Source organism: Lactuca saligna, chromosome 6 (assembly GCF_052625555.1).
Source record: "Lactuca saligna cultivar CGN05327 chromosome 6, ASM5262555v1, whole genome shotgun sequence".
In the NCBI taxonomy this organism is placed as follows: domain Eukaryota; kingdom Viridiplantae; phylum Streptophyta; class Magnoliopsida; order Asterales; family Asteraceae; genus Lactuca; species Lactuca saligna.
This window is the reverse complement of record NC_136422.1, coordinates 22912947-22936933: the sequence shown is the minus strand read 5'-3', so window position 1 is coordinate 22936933 and position 23987 is coordinate 22912947. Positions and strand designations below refer to the sequence as shown.

Below are 23987 nucleotides of genomic sequence, written 5' to 3'. Positions count from 1 at the left end.
TTGGATAATATATTTTTTATTGACTGCTATTATATGTATTTAGTTATTATAAAAAAAAAAAATTTGCATGTTTGATCATTTTATTTATTTATTTTTCATATTTGGTGTTTATAATCGGTTATTCCAGATTATTATTCGGAAAAATTATTTAATTGGATAATATAACTTTCAGTTGGTAAGCATTTAGTCTTTAATGTGTTTGTATATATTTAGTTTTTTATGGTCGGTTTCTTGAGATTTTGTACATAACATCATACGTGGGACAATTATTTATCAAGTGTTCTCATGTGTGACTCGTCATTCACTTATATCAGTAATCTAATTCACGAATCGGTCAAATAATGTTAGTGTCTTAATTTTCTCCCAGGATATGCATTCGGATTCGGTTTCATCTATCTCATTGGCAAACAACACGATTGTAATGTCTAAACCTTTAAATATACAAGTTCCTATGGCATGACATGAAAAATAAATAGATAATAATGTTAGTATCAAATTTTTTAACCCATTAAATATCTTCATTAATGTGATAGGACACGATTATAATGCCTCAACCTTAAACATTAGCATGTAATATATTAGTCCGAGTTAAAGGTTTCAACCCGTTTTAAGTAAATTTATTTTCACGACATAACACGAAAGTTGAATGGGTAAAGTAAGGATCAACTTTTTCAAATCGAAATTGGTTTAATGTTTTAACTAAGACCATGTTAGGTGTTCTTTGGCCATATTGGGCCTTAAAGGCCTTGTAGTTAGGCTTGGATGTCTTTTTGGGCTTTTTAATGGATTTAGGCCTTAGGGAGGAGGGAGGCCCATCAAGGCAAGGATAAAGGAGCGGTTTTTACCTTTAGTCAAGAATTAGGGTTTGGACCTTTGAGTTAGAGTGTGGCCTAATTTCTAATAAGGGTTTTATGCTTGTGCGTTAGGAAGATGTTTTCGTGAGTCATTTGTCGAGTGTGATTTCATATCTTCAGTCTGAGGTGAGTCTTCATTCGCAGTATCTGTGGGTCGAAGGCACCAATGCTAGCCCACTAGTTTATGATGTAGTGTGATGATTGTCTTTGTGATAATTGTCAGTTATGCTTGTATTTTCTTGGTGACTCTATGATTTCTGTTATTATATTATGTGGTAGTAGTATGGGATGAGATAGACCCGGTATCCGGTTGAAATAAACTGAAGGGGATTGCAAGCACCCATATATGCTTGATAGTATCCGATTGAAATAGATCGAAGGGGTAGGCAAACACCCAGCTATGCTTGGCAGTATGTTTATTTAGTATGTGGTATTTTGGGGGAACTCGCTAAGCTTTGTGCTTATAGTTTTTAGTTTATGTTTCAGGTATTCTAGTTTGAAGGGGAAAGGCTCGGCTTGATCACACCACATCACCCTATGTTTTCTGCACTTAGTTATTTTGGGAATTTATACTCTGATAACATGTTACTATGATACTCTTTTGTCTATTTTGATATTAATGTCGTGTGATTTGAGTGAAATTAAAAGCAAAATTTTATCCGTATTTTTGAGATGTTACAAATACCATATCTATCTACAAATATGTAACCTTTTCTCACTTAGGGTTTTCTTTCCTGGTAAGTGTATGAAACACCACTCGTATGGGTTAGTTTGAAATAGTACTTTAAACAACTCAAAAAGGTTTTTAAACCCACTTATAATATTTTGGAAGTTTTAAAATATCATAAGCTTTTAACAAAGAAAATTAGTTTCCATTTTCTTCATGTCATCTCACAAAATCTTTTATACACCCGCGCATACTTTCTGCTTAAAAAAGAAGTTATGCTTTTCATACACAAAAATATCGCATACGATCTGGAACGGAGAAAAATTACAACAACTTCGTTAGAAGAAACCATCAAAGGTTTTGATGAGCAGTTACATATACTAGAGACTATTCGTTCTTATCTATTCTCTTCAAGTACGTCAATGGCAGAAGTTTTACTATACAAGTCAATCACACTTCATACCAAGCTTGTTCCGTACTTAATGGAGTTGGTCAACTTTCTTGGTGAAAGGATCAACAAGAAGATATATTTTCTTGATGAATGCATGAAAGACTTAAAGATTGACGCTTATTTTTTGCCGTTTTATAGCTTGTTCATATATGTTAGAGTTTAATTCGTGGTGTTTCAAAATTCTTAAGTATATATCAAAAATAACTACTTTGGTTTTTTTCAAATTAAAACATAAAATTATTTTACTTTTTTACATTACAGGGATTGATAGCAAGTAAGAAAAACTTTTGAGAACATGATTTGATTCTATCATACTGGAAATAGTTTAATAAACTTGACACCAAATATATTAAGCAACCAAATCAATTATAAGTTTGCACGCAACACCAAATATATGTCCCCAATGAACGACCTTCCCACCAGACATATTGTATTGTTTTACCTTGAGACCGTCGTGCATCGAATACGTTTATATGCCTAACATGTTCTTGATATCTGAGTTGAATGTAATCAATCAACTTTTTCCATTCCAAAATGGTCATGGAAGTTTTTTTTTCTGTACATCTAGAAATAGTTTTTGTGTTATATGTAATGACTACCTTAAATCAACTACAAGTTTGCACACACCACCAAATATATGTCTCTAGTAAGCGACCTTCTCACTAGACATACCATATGATGAATAAGTTTTATGCTTAAATATATTTATGCCTAAAGAACATACCATATTATGAATAAGTTTTATGCCTAAATATATGTTCTTGACATTTTAGTTGAACTTCATCAATCAACTTTTTCCATTTCTAGAATAATCATGAAAGTATTTTTTTCGTACATCTAGGCTCTTTAAATAGTTTTTGTGTTATATATACCAACTGCCTTAGGTTTCACTGATTTTAATGCTTACATAACTTCTAAGAAGGTCTACTAAACTTTTATTTGTATATTTGCATCTTGAAAATCAATTTTGCTTTACATTTCTTATGATTATTAAACATTTATTATCGATAATATTATTAGATATGCAAGAGTGTTAACATTGAATTATATTCTTACAAAAATTAGTTGGGTAGTTCTAGGAAGTTTTTCGTTTGCTTTTACATTAAGAATAATATTTCTTTTCCTATTTAAAAGTGGATAACAAATTCAAAATATAGCAAAAAATATGACAAAAAAACAATTATATATATATATATATATATATATATATATATATATATATATTAGGGTAACACGGGGAAAAATACATTGAGATTTCTATTTGCCAGAACTTCTGAAGTAGTGATAACTTCACTATACCCTCAAGCACCATCAAAACCTTCTCCAATGATGTTTCTTGTTTATTGGCTCTCTTGATTACTTTAACAATATATAGTTGTATGATATCTCTACTTACAAAGTTAGGAGATGTAGAAACAGTTGAAATTATTGCTACTTTTTGTTGGTGTACCATATTTATTATTTCCCATATGTCATGAAACATTTTCATACTTTCACCACCCATATGCACATCATATTGTATTTCTTTCTCAAATATGGTTCTGTTTACAAAAGGTTTAAGTTGCCATTGTTGGATATGTTAATGGGATTCTTGATAGTGTAATTTTAGCGCTATTTGAATGCTTGTGTATGTTACTCGTAAGCTTATATAATAAAGGAATGATATATTGTATCATCCGGAATTCCAGGTATCATATTTCAATTATTTAGTTTGTTTCAAGAAGAGGGACTCGACGAGTTGATGCCTAGACTCGTCGAGTAGGATCATGATTGCTAACTGGATTTAATAAATGGACTCGATGAGTCCGCGTTGTGGACGGAAACCCTAAATCCCCGGGCATGTGCCCTATTTAAGGGACCTTATGGCCCTCATTTGCAGCCACCTTCACCCTTGAGAGCACCAGTGAACCTGAGAGCATTGTGAGTGATCTTCCAAGAAAGAAGGAAGGAGGGAAAGCTGGGAAAATTGAGGAGCTCAAATCTATTTCCATTTGATTAGAAGAGGCTGCTAGAGGTATAAATGTATGCTCATTCTCGTGTACATGGTGATCTACTTGAATCTAGGGTTTTCTTATGCCTTCTTTAGCTTAATTTCAAAGCATATGAGGTCCCAAGGTGGAATTTTTTTCAGATCTATACCTTAAGAGGTCCAGAGAGTCCTATCTATCCTGCTTTATGTTATTCCTTTGGAGATATGAACCTAGGTTGCCATTTTAGAAGCTATTTAACCAAAAGAAGCCTTATGAGTGTTGCATGAGTGAAAAGGTTGGACCTTTACGTAATTATTGTGTATTGGAAGGTCATATCTATAGTTTGGAGAAGCAAATCTGACCTCAGAAGTTCATATGAGTATTGCCATGGAAGGAACTCGCCAAGTCCATAAGGGGACTCGACGAGTCGAGTCGGGTTGCCCCATGATTCGTGTCCAGTGGTAACCTGTCGAGTGAAAGGTTAACTCGACGAGTCGAGTGAGGCTTTATGAGGATTCAGAGGACATGCATGAACTCGCTAAGTCACGCGAGTGCACTCGACGAGTCTGGTCAAAGTTTAACCGTTGACTAGAGTTGACTTCAGTTGACCTTAGGGTTTTGGTCAAGCTGAATCTAGAGAGGCTAGGAATGGGTAGAATGGTCTTCTACCTAATCTTTAGGGATGCGGACTAGAGAAAGTATTGATTAGAGGTGTTATTTTGATAGGAGGAGGAGGCTAGGTCGAGTTATCGAGCTAGAGATTTTCCAACATCGTACGAGGTGAGTCTTCTCATTATACATTACCTCGAGTGGTATCTATATGCAGACCGGAGGGTCTTATATGTATGTGTATGTTGAGATTTATGTGGATTGTGTTATATGTATGCTATGTGTTATATAGACCGAACCAGAGGGTCCAACAATTTATTGAGGCCAGAGGGTCCTCGACCAGACCGGACCGGAGGGTCTAACAATTTAGACTGGACAGGAGGGTCCAACAAGCTAAGGGACTGGAGGGTCCCGCTGAGACACATTGACCGGAGGGTCATACCGAGTTATAGCCTCAAGTGGCTTAGGAGTTGTATGTGGTATTTTAGGAAACTCACTACGCATTTATGCTTACAATGTTTTGTGTGATGTGTTTCAGGTACCAGTGATGATCGTGGGAAGGCGCCGACATGATTTGTACACACTGATGGAGAATTATGTATTTTGAGATTCTGGATATGTTTATTTGAGATGACATGTAACACTTGAGTTTTTGAAATGAATTATGTGTATTATGTTTGTTTTAAAAATGAAAAATTGTTTTAAAATTTCACGTTGTTACATATATACACAATCATACATGGTTTCCAAAATATTCAGGTTTGGATGAGATATTTTGGTGTTTACATGCTTCAAGAGTGTAAACACATTGACGTCTATTTATGTGAATTATTTACTTAACATGACATGTGGGTTGCTTCTCTCACCTTTTATATATACTAGGCGAATGCCCGCGCGTTGCATGTGATATAAAAAAATATATTTTATATTAAAAATAGTTAAATCATTGTTATTAACAATTAAATAATAATTTCATAAAAAAAATATAAAAAATGATTTTTAGTATTGTTATTATGTTGAACTATATTATAAGAGATATGGTTTGAACTTAAAATTGTTTTGCATGTACAAAGTTATATGATTAAAATAGAAAAAAATTAATTTTTAAAAATAAATAAATTGTTATTGTTATCTATTAAATAATAATTTCATATTAAATTAAAACGTTTATATTAAATATTGTCATTATGTAGAATATACGATAATAGAGACATCTTTTTATCTATCTTAAATTTTATCATTCTGTACAACATATGATAATAGAGACAACTTTATATCTTAAATAGTAAAAAAAATTTGTGTATCATAAATATTACCATAATTATGTGGAACATATGATAATAGTGATGTCTTTTATAAGGTTAAAACTTTTAATTGTATTACATACAGGGTTGTAAAACTTGGCTAACACAACCAAATACTCGACATGTTACTTAAACTCGGCCTCAAATGGAAGCGACTTAAACTCGGCCTCAAATGGAAGCGAGTTTGTCTAACTCAGCCAGAAGACACTCGGATCCTTATTAAACTTGATCCAAATCTAAAAGATACGGTCCAAAATCATTTTCAAAATTCTGAAATTTAATTGGTCACTTGTTGACAAAGACAATCTCACCAAAGAATACACTCAACATCCTACAAAGTTAGATGCAAGAAAGATCTCATGATTTAGTCCCTTTAAAAAGTTTCACAACCTTTCCTATTTATAAAGGAGAATACATTCTCTTGTTTACTCTCACGATCAATGTGGGATGAAGACATTTTAATTAAACTCATTTCTTTATTTGCCAATAATTTCATTTTGTTAAATAAAATATTAAATAATAAAAATAAAACGTTATCTAGAAAATTTATTGTTCAATAGTTCCATTTTTCAGTAATCTCGTAAGTTGCTATAAAAAATTAAGTTTTTATTTAATAACTTTTTATTAAATCCTAAAATCATAAATTCAGTTAGGTACTTAATATAGAAAGTTTGTTTATATGTATTTTCATGATTCAAAATGTCATTATAAAATGAATTCATTTATAAAATATAATCGAGTATATATTTCGTGCTTTTGAATCAAAGTGATTTTCCAAACAATTATAATTTTATGTTTAAGTAGATTTTTTATATTTATATAACATTATGTAACTTATAATATTATTATAAACAATTTGAATAATCATGAGAGTTTCAAATGTATATGGTGAAAGGAAAATGCTTCAATTATCGGTCCAAATTGATCAAACTTGGATCGATTCAACTTAATATACCAAACTGAATAACGTTTTTTCTATTGAAACCCGGTTTGTATATATTTTGTGTTTTTGAATCAAATTTATTTTTCAAACAATTATAATTTTATTTTTGGTAACTTATTTATAATATTATTAGAAACAATTTGAAAAATCACGAGAGTTTCAAATGTATGTGCTGAAAGGAAAATGCTTCCTTTATCGGTCCAAATTGATCAAACTCATATCGATTCAACTCAATATACCAAATTGCATAACAGTTTTTCAACTGAAACTCTGTTTGAACCTAAAAAATCTTGTTCAAAACCATTTTCAGGATTCTAAAACTTAAATGGATAGTTGCCAATAAAGACAATCTCACTAAAGAATACCCTCAACATCCTAAAAAGGTAGGTATAAGGAAGTTCTCATAGTTTGCTTCCTTTGAAACATTTCACAACCTTTCCTATTTATAGAAGAGGAAACGTTCTCTTGTTTACTCTCACCATCGATGTGGGATGAAGACATTGTAATAAAACACACTTTCTTGTAAATAAAACATTATTCAACTTATTTAGTAAAACACCTTTCTCTTGTTTACCCTTTCTTTATTGTTCAATAGTTCTATTTTCTATAATCTCGTAAGTTGCTATCCAAAAAATTAAGTTTTTATTGAATAACTTTTTGTTTAATTCTAAAATCATAAATTCAGTTAGGTACTTAATATAGAAAGTTTGTTTATATGTATTTTCAAGATTCAAAAGTTCATTATAAAAAGAATTCATTTATAAAATATAATCTGTGTATATATTTCGTGCTTTTGATCAAATCGGATTTCAAACAATCATAATTTTATGTTTAGGTAGATGTTTTTTTATATTTATATAACATTATGTAACTTTTTTAAAATATCATTGGAAACAATTTGAAAAATCATGGGAGTTTCAAATGTATGTAGTGAACGGAAAATGTTTCTTTTATGGTCCAAATAGATCAAACTCGGAACGATTCAACTAAATATATCAAACTACATATTTTTTTTCTAGTGAAACCCGGTTTGTATATATTTTGTGCTTTTGAATCAAAGTGATTTTTCAAACTGTTATAATTTTAGGTTTAGGTAGATGCTTTTTTATATTTATATAAAATTATGTAACTTATTTATAATATTATTAGAAATAATTTGAAAAATCATGGGAGTTTCAAATGTTTGTTGTGAAAGGAAAATGATTCATTTATCAGTGCAAATTGATCCAACTCCGGTTCAACTCAATATACCCAACTACATAAATTTTTTTCTAACTGAAACACGGTTTAAACCTGAAAAAATTCGGTTCAAAACCATTTTTGGAATTCTAAAAGTTAACTGTACATTTGTCAATATAGACAATCTCACCTAATAATACCTTCAAAATCCTAGAAAGGTAGACATGAGGAAGTTCTCATGGTTTGGTCCATTCGAATTATTTCACAATCCTTCCTATTTATAGAAGATGAAACATTCTCTTGTTTACTCTCACCATCAATGTGGGATGAAGACATTGTAATAAAATACCATTTCTTGTTTATAGAACATTATTTAACTTATTTATAATATTATTATAAAGAAATTGAAAAGTTATGGAAGTTTCAAATGAATGTGGCAAACGAAAGTTAAAAAATGGAGTTTCAAATGCATGAGATTCAAGAAAAAATGCTAGTTTTATAAGTATGTATGATTTGTCCTACCCGTTAGAGTAATCTCTCTCTCTCTCTCTCTCTCTCTCTCTCTCTCTCTCCATCTCCATCTCCATTTGCATCTGTCTCTTGCGTCCATATTTCAGCATGTCAACTAACATAAGAATAAGCAGTGGGAAAGAATACAAACATGAGACGATTTTATTTTCGAAAGTTTATAATGAGAAACTAAAGTTCTACAACACGTTGATGATGGATAACAAATCTTTCCTTGAATCCAACAAACATGAAAGAAAAAAAAATACTTGAGGCAACAAATAATGTTCTGATCAGGTCCTTAAAAGAGATTTTGGAATGCTTTGAAAAAGAGAACATCATCTAGAAGCTTTTGTTTCATTTTATAAGATAGTATAATGTTTTAATATTTATGTAAGTTTTTTGTTTGAATATAAATAAATCAAATATGTTTGTTTACATCTTGTTCATAATCAGTTTTAATGAGCAATGTCTACGAGACTTTCAAGTCTGTGTTCACATGGGCATATCTCGTAATTAGAGAATATGTTATCTATGAAGGATATATTCTCCTTAATCATGTACAAATACATAACTGCAAGGAAATAAGAGGATTGTATAAAATAGGCTTAAAATGACTCTAATAATACATTATCTATATACACTAACAATTTTTAGAGTACATATTAACCAGTTATTGATTAAACATCGCATAGAGTTAGCACCTTGGTGATACGAGTCATGTGAGTGTCCGCATGTGGATATTGTAAAGAGCATATTGTTGCTATCTAGGGATGGCAAAAAAACCCGAACCCGACGGGGAAACCCAATTCCCGAATATTTCGGGTCGGGTCGCTTTTATCGGGTTTCGGGTCGGGTAACGGGTCTTTATTGGGTATTTTATCCGGGTTCGGGGCAGGGAGTGGGTATGCGCGCCCCGCCCCGAATATATATATATATATATATATATATATATATATATATATGAAATTACATTGCTGCCCCTTGAACACATAACCCTAAAATCATGTTTCCACTCCAGTATCCTCCTTACACTTCTCTTCGTTCAATCATTCTTCTACTCCGGCCGACACACCCAAAAATCGATACACCACAAGGGAAGCAGCGAAGAGCGAAGCAGCGACTCAGCAACACGCGACGACCAGGGAAGCAGTGAAATCCATTGAAATCGACGTTCTTTCTCTTCCGACCAGTTAGACGGATACGCAACCCACACGATTCACGAAGAAATCGACTTTCTTTCTCTTCCGACTTCGATCGACGCCACGCACAAGAGGTAATTTCGATTCTTGAAATCCATTGAAATTTTGATTCTTGAAATCGATCACAGCATGAACATTGAAATTTCGATTCTGGAAATCGATCACAGCTTGTAATTTCGGTATGAACATTGAAATTTCAATTCTTGAAATTGATCCCAGCTTGTAATTTCGATTCTTGAAATCCATATGAACATTAAAATCTGTTTGTGGTATTAATTTTGATTGCACCATTTGTAATATGTTTATTGATCATAGGTATTAATAGCTTAATAACTTATTGATCTTAGGTATTAATTTCGATCACAGCTTAATAGCTTATTCACCAAGTCTGATTTCTCTACACATGGTATATGTAATATGTTTATTGATATTTCATTTCCTTAGATTGCATCGTTTGGGTCTGAACTATGAATTTGTATCTAACTATCTTTGCTATTAGAATATAAAAGTATTTATTGGCTTCCATGAAAATTTTGGTCTAGATACTTGAATGATATTACAAATATAGATATAATAAAGATAAACAAACACCCGGGACTCGTTTAGCAATGTTATTATTAACCTTCTATTTGAATTTAAGTTTTGTTAAGATTAAATTTTTATTTGATATCCGGCTGTATTATTAGACATTGATTTGGATTCCTTTAATAAAGACTAAGATGTTGTGAACTTTGGGTTTTTGATACTTTAGAATTGTTGAATATGATATGACATTGGTTATTTTTCAGGAAATATGAATTCAACTGAGCAAAATCATGCTCCAACTGCAAGTAGTCAAGATGTGGGAGGTTCGGGTTCTAATCAACAAAATACCGATTCTGTGGATCAACAAGATGGGACAAATATTAATGATACAGTTTTTGATGAAGATGGAGATGAAGTTGTTGGTTCGAGAAGGGCAACGCGTTCACCGGCATGGCAACATTTTATAAAATTTAATTTGAATGGTGAAGTTAAAGCAAGATGTAAATATTGCTCTAAAGTGTTGGGTGCAGATAGCAAGAATGGCACAAAACATTTACTTGCACATCATAAGCGTTGTATACACAAACCTTTTACAGATATCCGTCAATCTATCTTGGTGCAAGAAAAAAAGAAAGTAGATGGTACTACAACGCATGTTTCAAATTATACATTTAATGCTGATACTTCTAGGAAGGATTTGGCTGAAATGATTATTTTGCATGAGTATCCGCTTTCAATTGTAGAACATCATGGATTTAGGAAGTTTGTGGGAGGTCTTCAACCTTTGTTTAAGGTTCCTTGTCGAAACACCATCAAGGAGGACATCAAAAGAATTTATGATTATGAAAGGGATAAAACTATGAGTTTGTTAGCAAAGAACAAAAGCAGAATTGCAGTTACTACTGATATGTGGACATCTAATCATAAAAAAAAAAGGGTTTATGGCAATCACAGCACATTTTGTAGATCAAAACTGGAACTTGCAAAGCAGAATTATGAGGTATATTATACTTATTTAACTACAATTTATACGTACTTATTATTTATATGTTAATATTAACATATATATATATTTATATATTCTTAAACAGGTTTATTTACGTGCCTTGTCCGCATACATCTGATGTTCTTGCCGACATACTTTATGCTACTTTGTGTGATTGGAATCTTGATAGGAAAGTGTCAACTCTTACTGTGGATAATTGCACCACAAATGATGCAATTATTAGAATATTATTAGAGAAACTTCCTCTAAAATCACTAATGATGAATGGTGATTTGTTTCATATGCATTGCTGCGCACATATTCTCAATCTTATTGTCCAAGATGGCTTATCTCTCATTAAATTTGAGATTGAGAGAATCAGAGAGAGTGTTGCATTTTGGTCTGCATCACCAAAGAGGGAGCAAAATTTTGTGACAGCAGCAGAGCAGTTGGGAATACCATACTCAAAGAAGTTGATACTTGACTGCAAGACACGATGGAACTCTACATTCTTGATGTTGAGTGTTGCTATAAGCTACAAAGAGGTTTTCGATCGCGTGAAGACAAGAGACCCCAAGTATATATGTTTTCGTACAGACCAGGATTGGGAGTTGGCTAGTGAGATTTGTGAAAGATTACAGCTTTTTTATGAGGTGACTGATATGTTCTCTGGTTCAAAGTATCCTACAGCTAATGTTTTTTTTCCTTTGATATGTGAGATTGGATATTCTTTGCGTGAGTGGACGAAATCTCCTATTGAGGAGATTAAGGTGATGGCTAACCAAATGCTTTCTAAGTTCAATAAGTATTGGTCTGTAATTCATGGGATAATGGGAATGGCAGCAGTTTTAGATCCACGATACAAGTTAAAGTTTGTGGAGTTACTTTTGCCTGTGCTTTATGGAGAAGAAAAGGCAAAGATTGAATTTCAAATTTTGGAGGGGTTTGTCACAACTTTGTTTCAAGAGTTCGAGTCAAGTAATGCATCTAAAAAAAGGAAGAGTGAAGGTATTGTATTCTTCTTATTGTTTATATAATAAATAGAACATTATCTTAAATTATTAACATTTTTATACTAAACATTACGTGTTTGTGGTGGTTCAGTTCCCGGTTCATCTTCATTTGGTTCTAGTATCTCTTCTGGTCATCGTGTTGGATTCAAAAAGCTCTTATTGAATATTGCTTCTATTACTAGAGATGATGATGAATCAGGAGGTATGAGTGAGTTGGATAACTACTTGAAGGAGAAATTGTTGCCTAAAGACATGGAACTTGATTTGTTGGCATGGTGGAAAACAAATGGGATTAAGTACCCGACACTACAAAGGATAGCTAAAGATATATTAGTTGTTCCTGTTTCCACTGTTGCCTCGGAATCAGCTTTCAGCACAAGTGGAAGATTAGTAAGTCCTCATCGTAGTCGACTTCATCCAAAGACATTGGAGGCTTTAATGTGTGCTCAAAGTTGGTTGTTGCATGAAATTCGAGGTAGTATACTATTTTATATTAATTATATGAAATTGTGAATTTTTTTTTTGCATATTAATAATATTAATTTTACACAGCCACTTGTTCTGAAGAGACGGAGGCATATTGTCGTTCTGTTGAATTTGATTATGATGTGGAAGAGGTCAAACGAAACTCCTAAAAATATTAATTTTATATAGTTTCCATGATTTGGTTTGATTTTGAGTTTGTTTAATATTTTGTAGGAAAACACTAAAGAAAGCGGGACAACAAGTTTGGATGATTTTGTTTGATTTTGAGTTTGTAACTTTGTTTTAATGTTAAGTGGTAATGTATTATTGTGATGAATTAGTTTTTAATGTTGTGTACTTGGGTGTTTTGGTTGATTGGTTGATGTTACAATATTAGACTATTAGTAATTTCTATTTGGTTAAATGATTTAAGAACTTATTTGGTATTTTAAGTTTATGCATCGTCTTAATTTATCATTCTGTATTTATAGTTTTTCCTTCTTTTTTTTTCTGCCATATTTCGGGTTTTAGGGTCGGGTTTTCGGGTAATTATCGGGTTTCGGGTTTAGGGTCGGGTTCGGGGAGAGTTTTAGCCCCGACGGGGCGCCCCGATAAGAAACCCGTCGGGTATCGGGTCGGGTTTGGGCACATATGTAGATATCGGGTTCGGGTTTGGGAACCCATGCCCCGCCCCGAACCCGCCCCGTTGCCATTCCTATTGCTATCCGTGGAATTCAAGTGGCCAGAGTGTTTGTAAAGGAGGAGGGAGTCATTCTTTCCCAAACTACTAAACTCACTGTCACATCAATTTTTGTCTCTCATTTTTCTTCATCTTTTCCAACCCACAACACACGGAAATTCTATCTTTCTCAACCTACTCAACCCACTCAATTAAAAAAATACAAAACAACTAAGGTACAAGTTTTAAAACACATGGTACAAGAAAAAACGAGAGAGAGAGAGAGAGAGAGAGAGAGAGGATGAAGTTGATTAGTAAAACCAGTTAAACAACCCGTTGAATAGGGAGTGGTACCGGCAGTAGCTATATTGCTAATTAAGATTTTACATTGATTGTTTTGTATTTTTTTTTTAATTGAATGGATTAAATATGTTGAAAAATATGGGATTTCCGTGTGTTTTAGATTGAAAAAAAAAAAAAAAAAAAAAACTGTTGTTGCAGTGGATTCAATGGGTTAGGAGGAAATACCTCCTCCCTAAGGTATAAATTATAAACCCCTTATGAGGGAGCTTTTGTTTAATGTCTAGGATTTATTGTTTTATTCATTTTTTTATGTTACTTTATGCAATTTAGTTACGACAAAAAATAAAATAAAAAATACATGTTTTCCGAATTCCTTAAAAGAATAACTTTTAGAAAAGGAGAATTTTTTTTTTGAAATGATAAAATTTTATTAAAAACTAGCAAAACACTAGAAAATACTCATTACAAAGAAATGAAATTTAAGACCGGATTTTGCAACCAAGAAACTCAAGTCTAATAAAATTATATATATAGTTTATCATGATTTGATAATGTGATATAATACTTGTTTTATTAAAAAAAAAAAACAAAATTGTCAAAATAAAGATTATAGGCTATAGCCATCATATGTGTATTCTTTTTATTGTAAAGAGACCAAGAAAAAATCTCACTCGAAAGTTTTAAAAGTCGTTTTAGTTCAACAAAAAACTTCCAAGTTTATTTGAATCATATAATAAAACGTTTTACATCTATTTTATATATGAAAGAACAGAATTGTGGACCTCATGGATGTCTTGTGTGCGCCATCGATGGTGACCCAAATATGTGGTAGTGGTGAGTGGTGCTTTTTTAACTTCTTATTAAATTTCTTAATTCAGTAAAGTTATTTATTTTTCATAAATAGTAAATTAAGATTTTTAATTCCAAATATTTTTTCCTTTTCTGGAAATTATTATAATAATTAGGTGTGAAACCTGTGTATTACACGGGTTTATTAAAAGAAAGTTTTGATAACCACAAAAACAATGTTAATAAAAAAATAAGCAACTATTGAATTTGTGACATTTTTGTAAACTGCATGAACTATTTATGTAATTTGGTCTTAATTAATCTATAATAATAAAATTAATTAATGTAAATTCACAAATGAAATGTACTATCTATATTAATTAATATATTAATAAAAAGAGGAATTCATTAATAGAAAGTTATTATGTACATTAATTAATATATTTATAAAATTAATTAATATGAAGTAATATTTAATAGGTGAGATTTAAATAAAAAAGAAAAAAAAATCTATAAAATGGCAAGTGGATATTAAATAATTCTAAAAAATCTAGCAAATAACAAGTGTTAAAATGAAGAAGAAAAGAACATGTGGCAAAATCATTCTTATTTATTAGGATAAATTAGACAAAATCACATAAATGTTTACTAGTGTGGTTTATCAAATGTCACAACTTTAGTCTCTATTAATTTGTGTTTAATGTGTGTTGATAAACATAATCATTGTGGTTTTCTACAACTTACATAGTTGGTCCATGAGTCACATGCTACTTACCCTTTTTAATTTCATTTATTTCTTTGTAACTAAGTTTAGTTAAAAATAAAAGAAAGTAAATACACGTTGCCCGTCCTCTTATTTGAGAAAACAATCACAAGGCTCAAATGTGATTCTCACAAGAACTCTCCAAAACGTAACTACCACAGGAGCACTCCAATTCTAGCGAAACTTCGGTAGTGCAAAACAACGATACTGTCTATTTACATCCTAACACACTGTGAAAAAGGAACCAAGACGGGTTAAAGAAGATTATCAGATGAGATCAGTTCTCTCTTTAACACTTCAACATCAAACAAACACATGTGTGATCAACTTTCAAGACATGAAGATTGCTAGATGAAATCACACAAAAAATCAATTGCAATTCGAAATCAAACACAAATACAAGAAATCAATTACCAAAAATCGATTATCAAATGATTGTGTGCTGAAGAGCATTTGTTTAAACCATTGTTGTAAAAATCGTTCTAGGCGACTAATTAATTGCTTGACGGTCTTCATCTGCCTATAAATAATGCTAATCAATATTATTAGGCGGGCTAGGTCAAAATCAATCAATTAAGCAGGCTAGGTGGCCATTAATCGGCCTAGACGACCGATTAATTGGTCTAGGCTGTCAACATTAGTTAAAATGTAAAATGATCAAAATTATCAAACAAATGAAAAAGTCAAAAAAATCTATAAAAATATAAAAATTATAGAATAAAATACACGAATAGTAAATTAAACGCCCTAACTACAACTTCACATCTCTTTTCCTCTCATCACACTGACGTCTACGTTTCTTCATCTCTGATCGGCTTATACCGACATTCACAACGAACCTAGTTTCTATATATCTAAGCATAAAATAAATTAGACTTTTTATTTGGTTATATATATATATATATATATATATATATATATATATATATATATATATATATATACACACACACACACACACACATACACACACAAACGTTTTTACAATTTAAGGTCTTTGATTAATCTGCGTTTATCACAAATAATCATTTAACTCTAGTCGACCGACTAATTACCTCCTAACAATTTTTACAACCTTGGTTTAAACTAAAACACACTAAAATATGAAATCAAACCTAAAATAAGAAATCGGTTACTAAAAAATGATTATTAGATGATTGTGTGCTAAAGAACATCTATTTAATCTAAAACACACCAAAAATCAATTACCAAGATCAACATCAAGGAGTTGTTGGTGTGACGGTGTAACATCCCAAAAATTACAAATAGATTTTTTCGGTTTTAAATAGATTAACCAATCAATATTTGTTTCAAAAACCATTGAATAAAATTTGATTCATTGAAAACCATACATCATCATATTTAAGTTTACAAAACTGCGGAAACTAATATCATTAATGTGCGTGTACTGTCCCGCCGAACTATTCTCACGAACAACCTACAAAATGTTTAATCCACAACCGTAAGCATAAATTTTAGTGAGTTCCCTAGAATACCATATATTCCACCATACATAAAATACATCCACATACAATCCTCGACTCTAGCATCGAGCAACAAAAACTATTATCCACGTGCATATATCATACATAACGGACGCAAACCAAGAGTCACAAGCCCAACCCAACTCATATAACGGACCACCTAAATATATATATATAAAAGGGCCCGCCCAACCATACATAACGGGCCTTGTCCAACCATACATAACGGGCACCGCCCAAGGAGTAAACAGGCCTAACCCAAAAACCCATTGCCAGAAGCTACACCATGGTCTTCTGTACTATTTTCATGGGATAAATCCAGGTCTTCCATACAATGCCAAAGCAATACATAGTCGGAATCAGATAGACATTAGAACAGATGATCCACCCAAAAGCAATAAATCAGACAAGAACCATGCAGTCGGGGATTAGACCAAGAGTTCTCTAGCTATCCAACTTGAGTACATACAATCCCTTAGGGTAAACATTCAACAACCAGTCAATACTAACATTAACCTAACTAATCATGGCACCTAGCAATATCATATAATCAACAGTCAAAACCCTACAAGTCCAACATAGCAAGATACCAAGTGTTCTAACTACACATGTATAACAAGGAGTTAACTTAGTCAAATAGCATACTCGTACTCTAGCAATACCTCTATCATACCATGCAAATGATATACAATGTGATATATGAAACTCACCTGAATTGAAGATGTAACATCGTGATTTTTCACCCAATTTTTTTATTTTTAAAAGCATTTACTTATCAGAATACGTTGTGGAAGACTTAGTAGGTTTATTTCAAAAACATCACCAAAGTTATTTTCATGTCAAAACACGCCCATCAAAATTAAAGTTCACAAAAACATAATGATGAAACTCATCATGTCCAAATGGTATCATAACTAAAGATACTAACTAAGACTACCCAAAAGCTCCCATCATCACCAAAGCATCATGTCAAGCTACCTGTTCCAACATACAAGGAAAGCCAACAAGCAAAGAACAAGTGTTAGCATAAGCTAAGTGACTCAATATAGTACAATGTCAAGAGAACACACATATCATAGACAAAATCACACAAAACATCCACACACAGTCAAAGACTCACTAGCAAGACATGCAACATCACACCACATAACAAACACAAGTTTAGCTCAATTTACTTTAGTTCTTCAGTTAGAGCTTGTTTTATTAGTTACTCCCCTCAACGCCGTTGTAACTAATTTAATCTTATCGATTCACCGCTTAAATATTATTATATAATATTATGTTTCTCCGCTTTACATTAATAATTACTCACCGCTCACCGCTATAATTATTAGAGTATTACCTCTTAGTTAGGGTCTATTTATTCACCTCAAAACCCACAAAGCAGGACCTCGTTCGCTACTAACATGACCGGCACGGCCCAATGCATTAAGAGGCGCGACTCTCACCTGTAATCATTGCTCCCGATGCACTACATTCGCTACTCCGACTGTGCACATACATGTACATGCATTGTCGTTCATGATTGGTACAAGCGGTGCCAATACCAGCAGATACACCTCCCAAATCCCACATGTGTACAATCAGCCAGAGCCCGAGCGGTGATTTCCCAAAATACACTTAGTTGATTATATTAAGAGTATGAGTTATTCTTGAGTTGTTAGAACTGCATGCTAGATATTAGGCTAGGTATCTTCATGAGTATGAGCTATAGTTGCATGTTTTGTGATGCCTAAGCCTATGAGGTCGTTTCTTTGATTGAACCTATCCTTGCTAATTGCTCTAGGTATGCTACTTAGTTGTACATGGTTAAGATTTTATAGCCTTAGAATGCATGATTTAGCCTTTCTTCATGTTCCTTGTTTGGTTGTGGACTTGAGTAAGAATCATTTATCCGACTGACTATCGAGCCCTATATCATGTACAATTAGTGTGCGTGGAGCGGATGGCGAAGATCCTTGCGAGGTGATTTGCGTCAAGGAATAGTCTAGGATGAGTGTCTAGATATCTAAATAAGGAGTTCGTTATGGAATTAGTTAGATATCCATGTGGTATAGAGTACTCGTGACTTAGAGTCTTCAGAGGACGACTTGGGACAAATATGGGTAGGTATGGAAGGTAGTATTTGGCCCGACTACTGCAAGCATTGGATCCGTACGCAACTCAAGAAGGAATCTTAGGATGATAAGGAGCTTGCAGGGACATATGTGTATTGTGTGTGCCTTAGCCTATCCCTGATGATTTCTGTGTTTATGTTTCAGAGAATATGGTGGTTACCCAAGGTTTAGGCTCCAGCAACCCCGAGAGGATGAGTACCAGTTACAATGAGATCCACAGGATCATTTCTAACGAGGTGGCCGTAGAAATTAGGGAGGCCATCCTAGAGACGTTCGGGTATATTAAGACCATGTTGATAGAGAGTTTTAACGAGCGCTATGCTTCCGTCACTGAGGTTGTCGATGTCGCAGCCACCGTAGCTCTTGCAACTGCGAGACCTCAAGGAGGTGATTCTTTGATGTTCCGAGAGTTCAACAACATAAAGCCACCAGAGTTTAACGGGACCCAGGACCCAATTACTGCGATGAGATGGATCTTTGATGTTAAGGGATGTTTCTATACCTGTTTATGCCCTAAGAACCTGAAGGTTCGATTTGCACTGAACCAGCTTCGCTTGGGAGCGAAGGACTGGTGGAAGTTTGTGACAACTAATTATTCTCCTGTAGAGCATGTTGTAGTGACTTGGGAGAGGTTCACCCAACTGTTTCGAGATGAGTTCATTCCTTAGGTGGAGAGGGAAAGGTTGACCTAGAAGTTTTTGTCTCTCAAGCAAAGGATAGAGACGGTGACGGAGATCACGAGGATGTTTCACGAGAAGGCATTATTCTTCCCCGTGCACGTGTCTACGGAGCAGGCACGTGTGAGCCGGTACTTTAGCATTTTGAGGAGGGATATTCGGGAGTTTGTGGAGAACTCATCATATCGGACGTTGGCCGAGCTGCAGACCAATGCCATGAGGAGGGAGATCGAGATGGAGACTCAGACAGGGGAGGAGGGAGAGTCTCATGGAAGAGACAGGAGGCCAGTAAAATTGCAGTCGGCAACCAAGCAAGCCAAGCCCGCTAATTCTAGAGCAGGAGGCTAGAAAGGCCACACTTGTGGCAAGCGCGGTAAGAGTCACAAGGGACCTTGCCGATCATGGATTTGTTTCAAATGCGATAAGGAGGGGTATATAGTAAAGGATTGCCCCAATGGATTTTTGGTTTGTTTTCATTGCAACCAGATTGGCCACAGGAAGGCTGATTGTCACCAGCTCACTCATGGATCAGCTCAAGCTCCTGCTCCTGCTACCTTGTGTATCACTGATGGTCGGCCAGGGAAGGCCAAGGCTCCAAGGGCTCGTGGGAGAGCTTTTCAGCTGATTGTAGAGGAGGTTCGCACAACACCTGATTTCGTTGTTGGTATGTATCTCTTATTAATATTTTTTATCTGTATTGTTTATGCTTAAGATTGTGTTTCTTGTTAGGTACATTTCTTGTGAATTTTGTGCCTGCTTTAGTGTTATTCGACTCATGCGTGAGTCGATACCTTGTGTCCTTATCCTTTAGTCGTTGTTTTAGCACCATGCACGAGCCTTGAGTCGGCAATTAAGGGTTTAGCTGATGAGCAAGCGGTTTTTGCTACCAATGTCTTTCGTGGTTGTATTTTGGAGATTTTTGGCGTTGAGTTTTCGATTGATCTGGTGCCGATAGCGATGGGGGATGTATGTGGTATAGTGGGTATTGATTGGCTGAGCCGATTTGGGGTTTTGATTGATTACGAGCGGCAGTTAGTGACGGTTCGGGACTCAAGTGGGAGAGTGCTTACTATTTATAGCGAGAGTACTAGATCGGGATCAGTTTTCTATTATGTCGCTAGAGCAAGAGAGATTCTGCAGCATGGATGTATGGGTTTCCCTGCTTATGTGGTGGATACTCGGGTCGTAAAAGAGGGTCAATTTATGTTTTGATGTTCCGATGGTATGTGATTTTCCTGATGTTTTCCCCGAGGAGTTACCAGGTGTGCCTCCTAAGAGGCAGGTGGAGTTCCAGATCGATCTGGTTTCGGGGACAACGCTTATTGCCAAGGCATATTGTATTGCGCCACCCTACATGCAAGAGTTATCCTCGCAGCTTCAGAAGTTGTTGGGAAAGAGATTCATTCGGCCGAGTAGTTCGCCGTGGGGAGCGTCCATCCTTTTTGTCAAAAAGAAGGATGGTTTACACCGGATGTGCATCGATTAGTGAGAGTTGAACAATTTGACTGTTAAGAACCGCTATTCGTTGACGAGGATCAACGACCTATTCGACCAATTGCAGGGGGCATCTTGGTTTTCCAAGATCGACTTGAGATCTGGATATCATCAGATGAGGGTCCGTGAGGAGGATATTTAGAAGATGGACTTTCGGACTCGTTATGGACATTTATGAGTTCGTGGTGATGCCTTTCGGGCTCACCAACACACCAACAACGTTCATAGACCTCATAAACCGAGTGTTTAGGCCCATGTTGGACCGATCGGTGATTGTTTTCATCGAAGATATTTTGGTATATTCAAAGTCTAGGGAACAACATGAGGAGCATCTTCGATAGATTCTTGGGGTGTTAAGGATAAAGAGGCTTTTTGCCAAATTCTCCAAGTGTGATTTCTGGTTACGAGAGGTCCAGTTCTTGGGGCACCTCATCAATCAGAATGGTATTTTGGTTGATCCAGCCAAAATTGAGGCAGTTATGTGATGGGAGGTGCCGAGATACGGAGCTTCCTTGGTTTGGCTGGTTATTATCGGAGATTTATCAGGGATTTTTCCAAGATTGTTGTTCCTCTCACCAAATTGACCAGGAAGGATGTTGCTTTTATTTGGGGGCTTGAGAAGCAGGCATCATTCGAGACCCTTCACTAGAGGTTGTGCGAGGCTCCTGTGTTAGTCCTCCCGGAGGGAGTGGAGGACTTTGTAGTTTATTGTGATGCATCCATAACTGGGTTGGGTATTGTGTTGATGTAGAAACAGCACGTGATAGCATATGCGTCGAGGTAGTTGAAGCCCCACGAGATGAGATATCCTACCCATGATTTAGAGATGGGGGCGGTGGTATTCGCCATCAAGATTTGGCATCATTATCTCTATGGTGTCTAATGTATCATATACACAGACTATAAGAGCCTGAGGTACCTTATGGATCAACCCAACCTGAATGAGGCAAATGAGGTGGTTGGATGCAGTGAAGGACTATGATTGTGAGATTTTGTATCATCCAAGCAAAACTAATGTGGTAACTGATGCCTAGAGTCGTAGAGCAGTGAGTTCCCCGATACGAGATGTATGTATGAGGACAGTAATGACTCCAGTCTTAGATGTCATCAGGAAGGCCCAAGTGGTGGCCATGAGACCATAAAACCGCAGGAAGGAGCTGGTGATTGGGCAGATTTCGACTTTTAAGACAAATAATAGAGGGCTTGTGACTCTCCATGGGTGGATATAGGTGTCGTATGCAGGTGGAGCCCGACATATTTTGATGGAGGAGACCCATAAGTCGAGGTTTTCCCTCCACCCAGGGGCCACGAAGATGTATCGGGATTTAAAGCACATTTATTGGTGGCCCTATATGAAGAGATATGTAGCATGAGTTGTAGAAAGATGTTTGACCTTTCGTAAGGTCAAGGTAGAGCACTAGTGCCCTCATAGCAAGTGGTAGCCTCTGGAGGTTCCCCTTTTGAAGTGGGAACATATTTCTATGGATTTTATAACCAAGTTACCGAGGACTGCGAGGGATGTGGACATTATATGGGTGATAGTGGATTGGTTGACAAAGAGTGCTCACTTCTTGGCTATAAGTGAGAGCTCTTCTGTGGAGAAGTTGGTCGAGGTCTATGTTCGAGAGGTGATGGATCGGCACAGAGTGCCGACATCTATAGTGTCTGACCGGGATGTGCGTTTTACTTTCAGATTCTGGAAGAAATTTCATGAGTTAGGTACCCAACTGCATTTTAGCACTGCGTACCATCCATAAACGGATGGGCAAAGAGAGAAGATGATTCAGACGCTCAAGGATATGCTTCGCGCTTACGTTGTGGATTTTGGTGGGAGTTGGGACTGAATCCTACTTTCCCTTAGCTAAGTTTTCTTACAACAACATCCATCACTCCAATCGGGATGCCTCCCTTTGAGTTTCTATATGGGAGAAGGTGTCAGACTCCTATTTGTTGGGGGAGGTCAGACCGAGAGTTATGGGGAGCACCAAGATAATGCTTAAGATGACAAAGCATATCTAACAGGTCAGACAGAGATTGATGACGGCCCAAAGTCAGCAGAAATGTTACGAAGATCGACGGTGTTCCGAGATAGAATTCTAGGTCGATGACCCTGTTCTCCTGAAGGTATCTCCATGGAAAGGGGTGATCCGATTCAAGAAGCGGGTTAAGTTAGGACCTAGATTCATTGGTCATTTTAGGGTGATTGCTCGAGTGGATAAGGTGGCTTATCGGTTAGAGCTAACTAAGGAGCTGATTCAGATTCATGACACCTTCCATGTATCCCAGTTGAGGAAGTGTGTAGCCGACGAAATGACAATAGTTCCTTTAGAGGACATTCAGGTTGATGATCGCCTAAATTATATTGAGAGGCCAGTGTAGATCTTAGATAAGAAAGTAAAGACCTTGAGTAACAATGCATTACACTCGGTTAAAGTCCAGTGACAACATCGTAGAGGCCTAGAGTGGACTTGGGAGTCGGAGTTTGAGATGCGCGAGCAGTACCCATAGTTGTTTCCGAAGGATGACTTCGAGGGAGAAGTCTGGTCCTAGTGGGGGAGAATTGTAACATCTCGAAAAGAGGTATATTTCGTTGACCTTAATATTTTATGCATTTGTCAAGACTAGTCCTTATTTGAGAAAATGGTGGCAACTAAGTACGCGGGGCGTATGCATGTGTACGTGCAGCGTACACATGCACTTTGCATGATCGCGGAGGCCACCTAGTACGTTGGGTGTACCAAAGGGTACGTTGGGCGTAGTAGGATAAGAGTAAAAACCTAATGCCCTTGTGTGCCCCTATTTAAGGAACATGATGGCCTCATATCCAGCCACCATTTCCAGCCTCCAACCTCCCTCAAACCAGAATTTTGTATTCCTAGCTTGTATGAGTGTTTGTGGACCATTTGAGTGTTCTTGTGAAGCTTTTGGTGAATAAAGAGCCTTGAAGGAATGATAACTTGGCTTCTAGCTCTTGGATATGAGTTCTACTCTTGTTGGTGCATCTTCC

The 23987-nt window shown here is 35.3% G+C and overlaps 1 protein-coding gene across 1 annotated transcript; it reads left to right on the top strand.

Moving 5' to 3' along the window:
• The first annotated feature begins 1943 nt into the window (after positions 1-1943).
• LOC145002379 (zinc finger BED domain-containing protein RICESLEEPER 2-like) lies at positions 1944-12956 on the top strand. The gene is made up of 8 exons (XM_078961666.1): positions 1944-2123; positions 2234-2246; positions 10475-11004; positions 11084-11211; positions 11303-12204; positions 12301-12684; positions 12762-12826; positions 12909-12956. The coding sequence occupies exons 1-8, from the start codon at positions 1944-1946 to the stop codon at positions 12954-12956; spliced, it is 2250 nt and encodes a 749-aa protein (XP_078817792.1).
• Positions 12957-23987: the final 11031 nt, after the last annotated feature.

Coding starts and splice junctions, on each gene's coding strand:
- LOC145002379 (XM_078961666.1), top strand. CDS start 1,944: ATGGCAGAAGTTTTACTATACAAGTCAATCACACTTCATACCAAGCTT. Junction 11,212..11,302: donor TTGCAAAGCAGAATTATGAG/GTATATTATACT, acceptor ATTCTTAAACAG/GTTTATTTACGTGCCTTGTC. Junction 12,685..12,761: donor GTTGTTGCATGAAATTCGAG/GTAGTATACTAT, acceptor AATTTTACACAG/CCACTTGTTCTGAAGAGACG.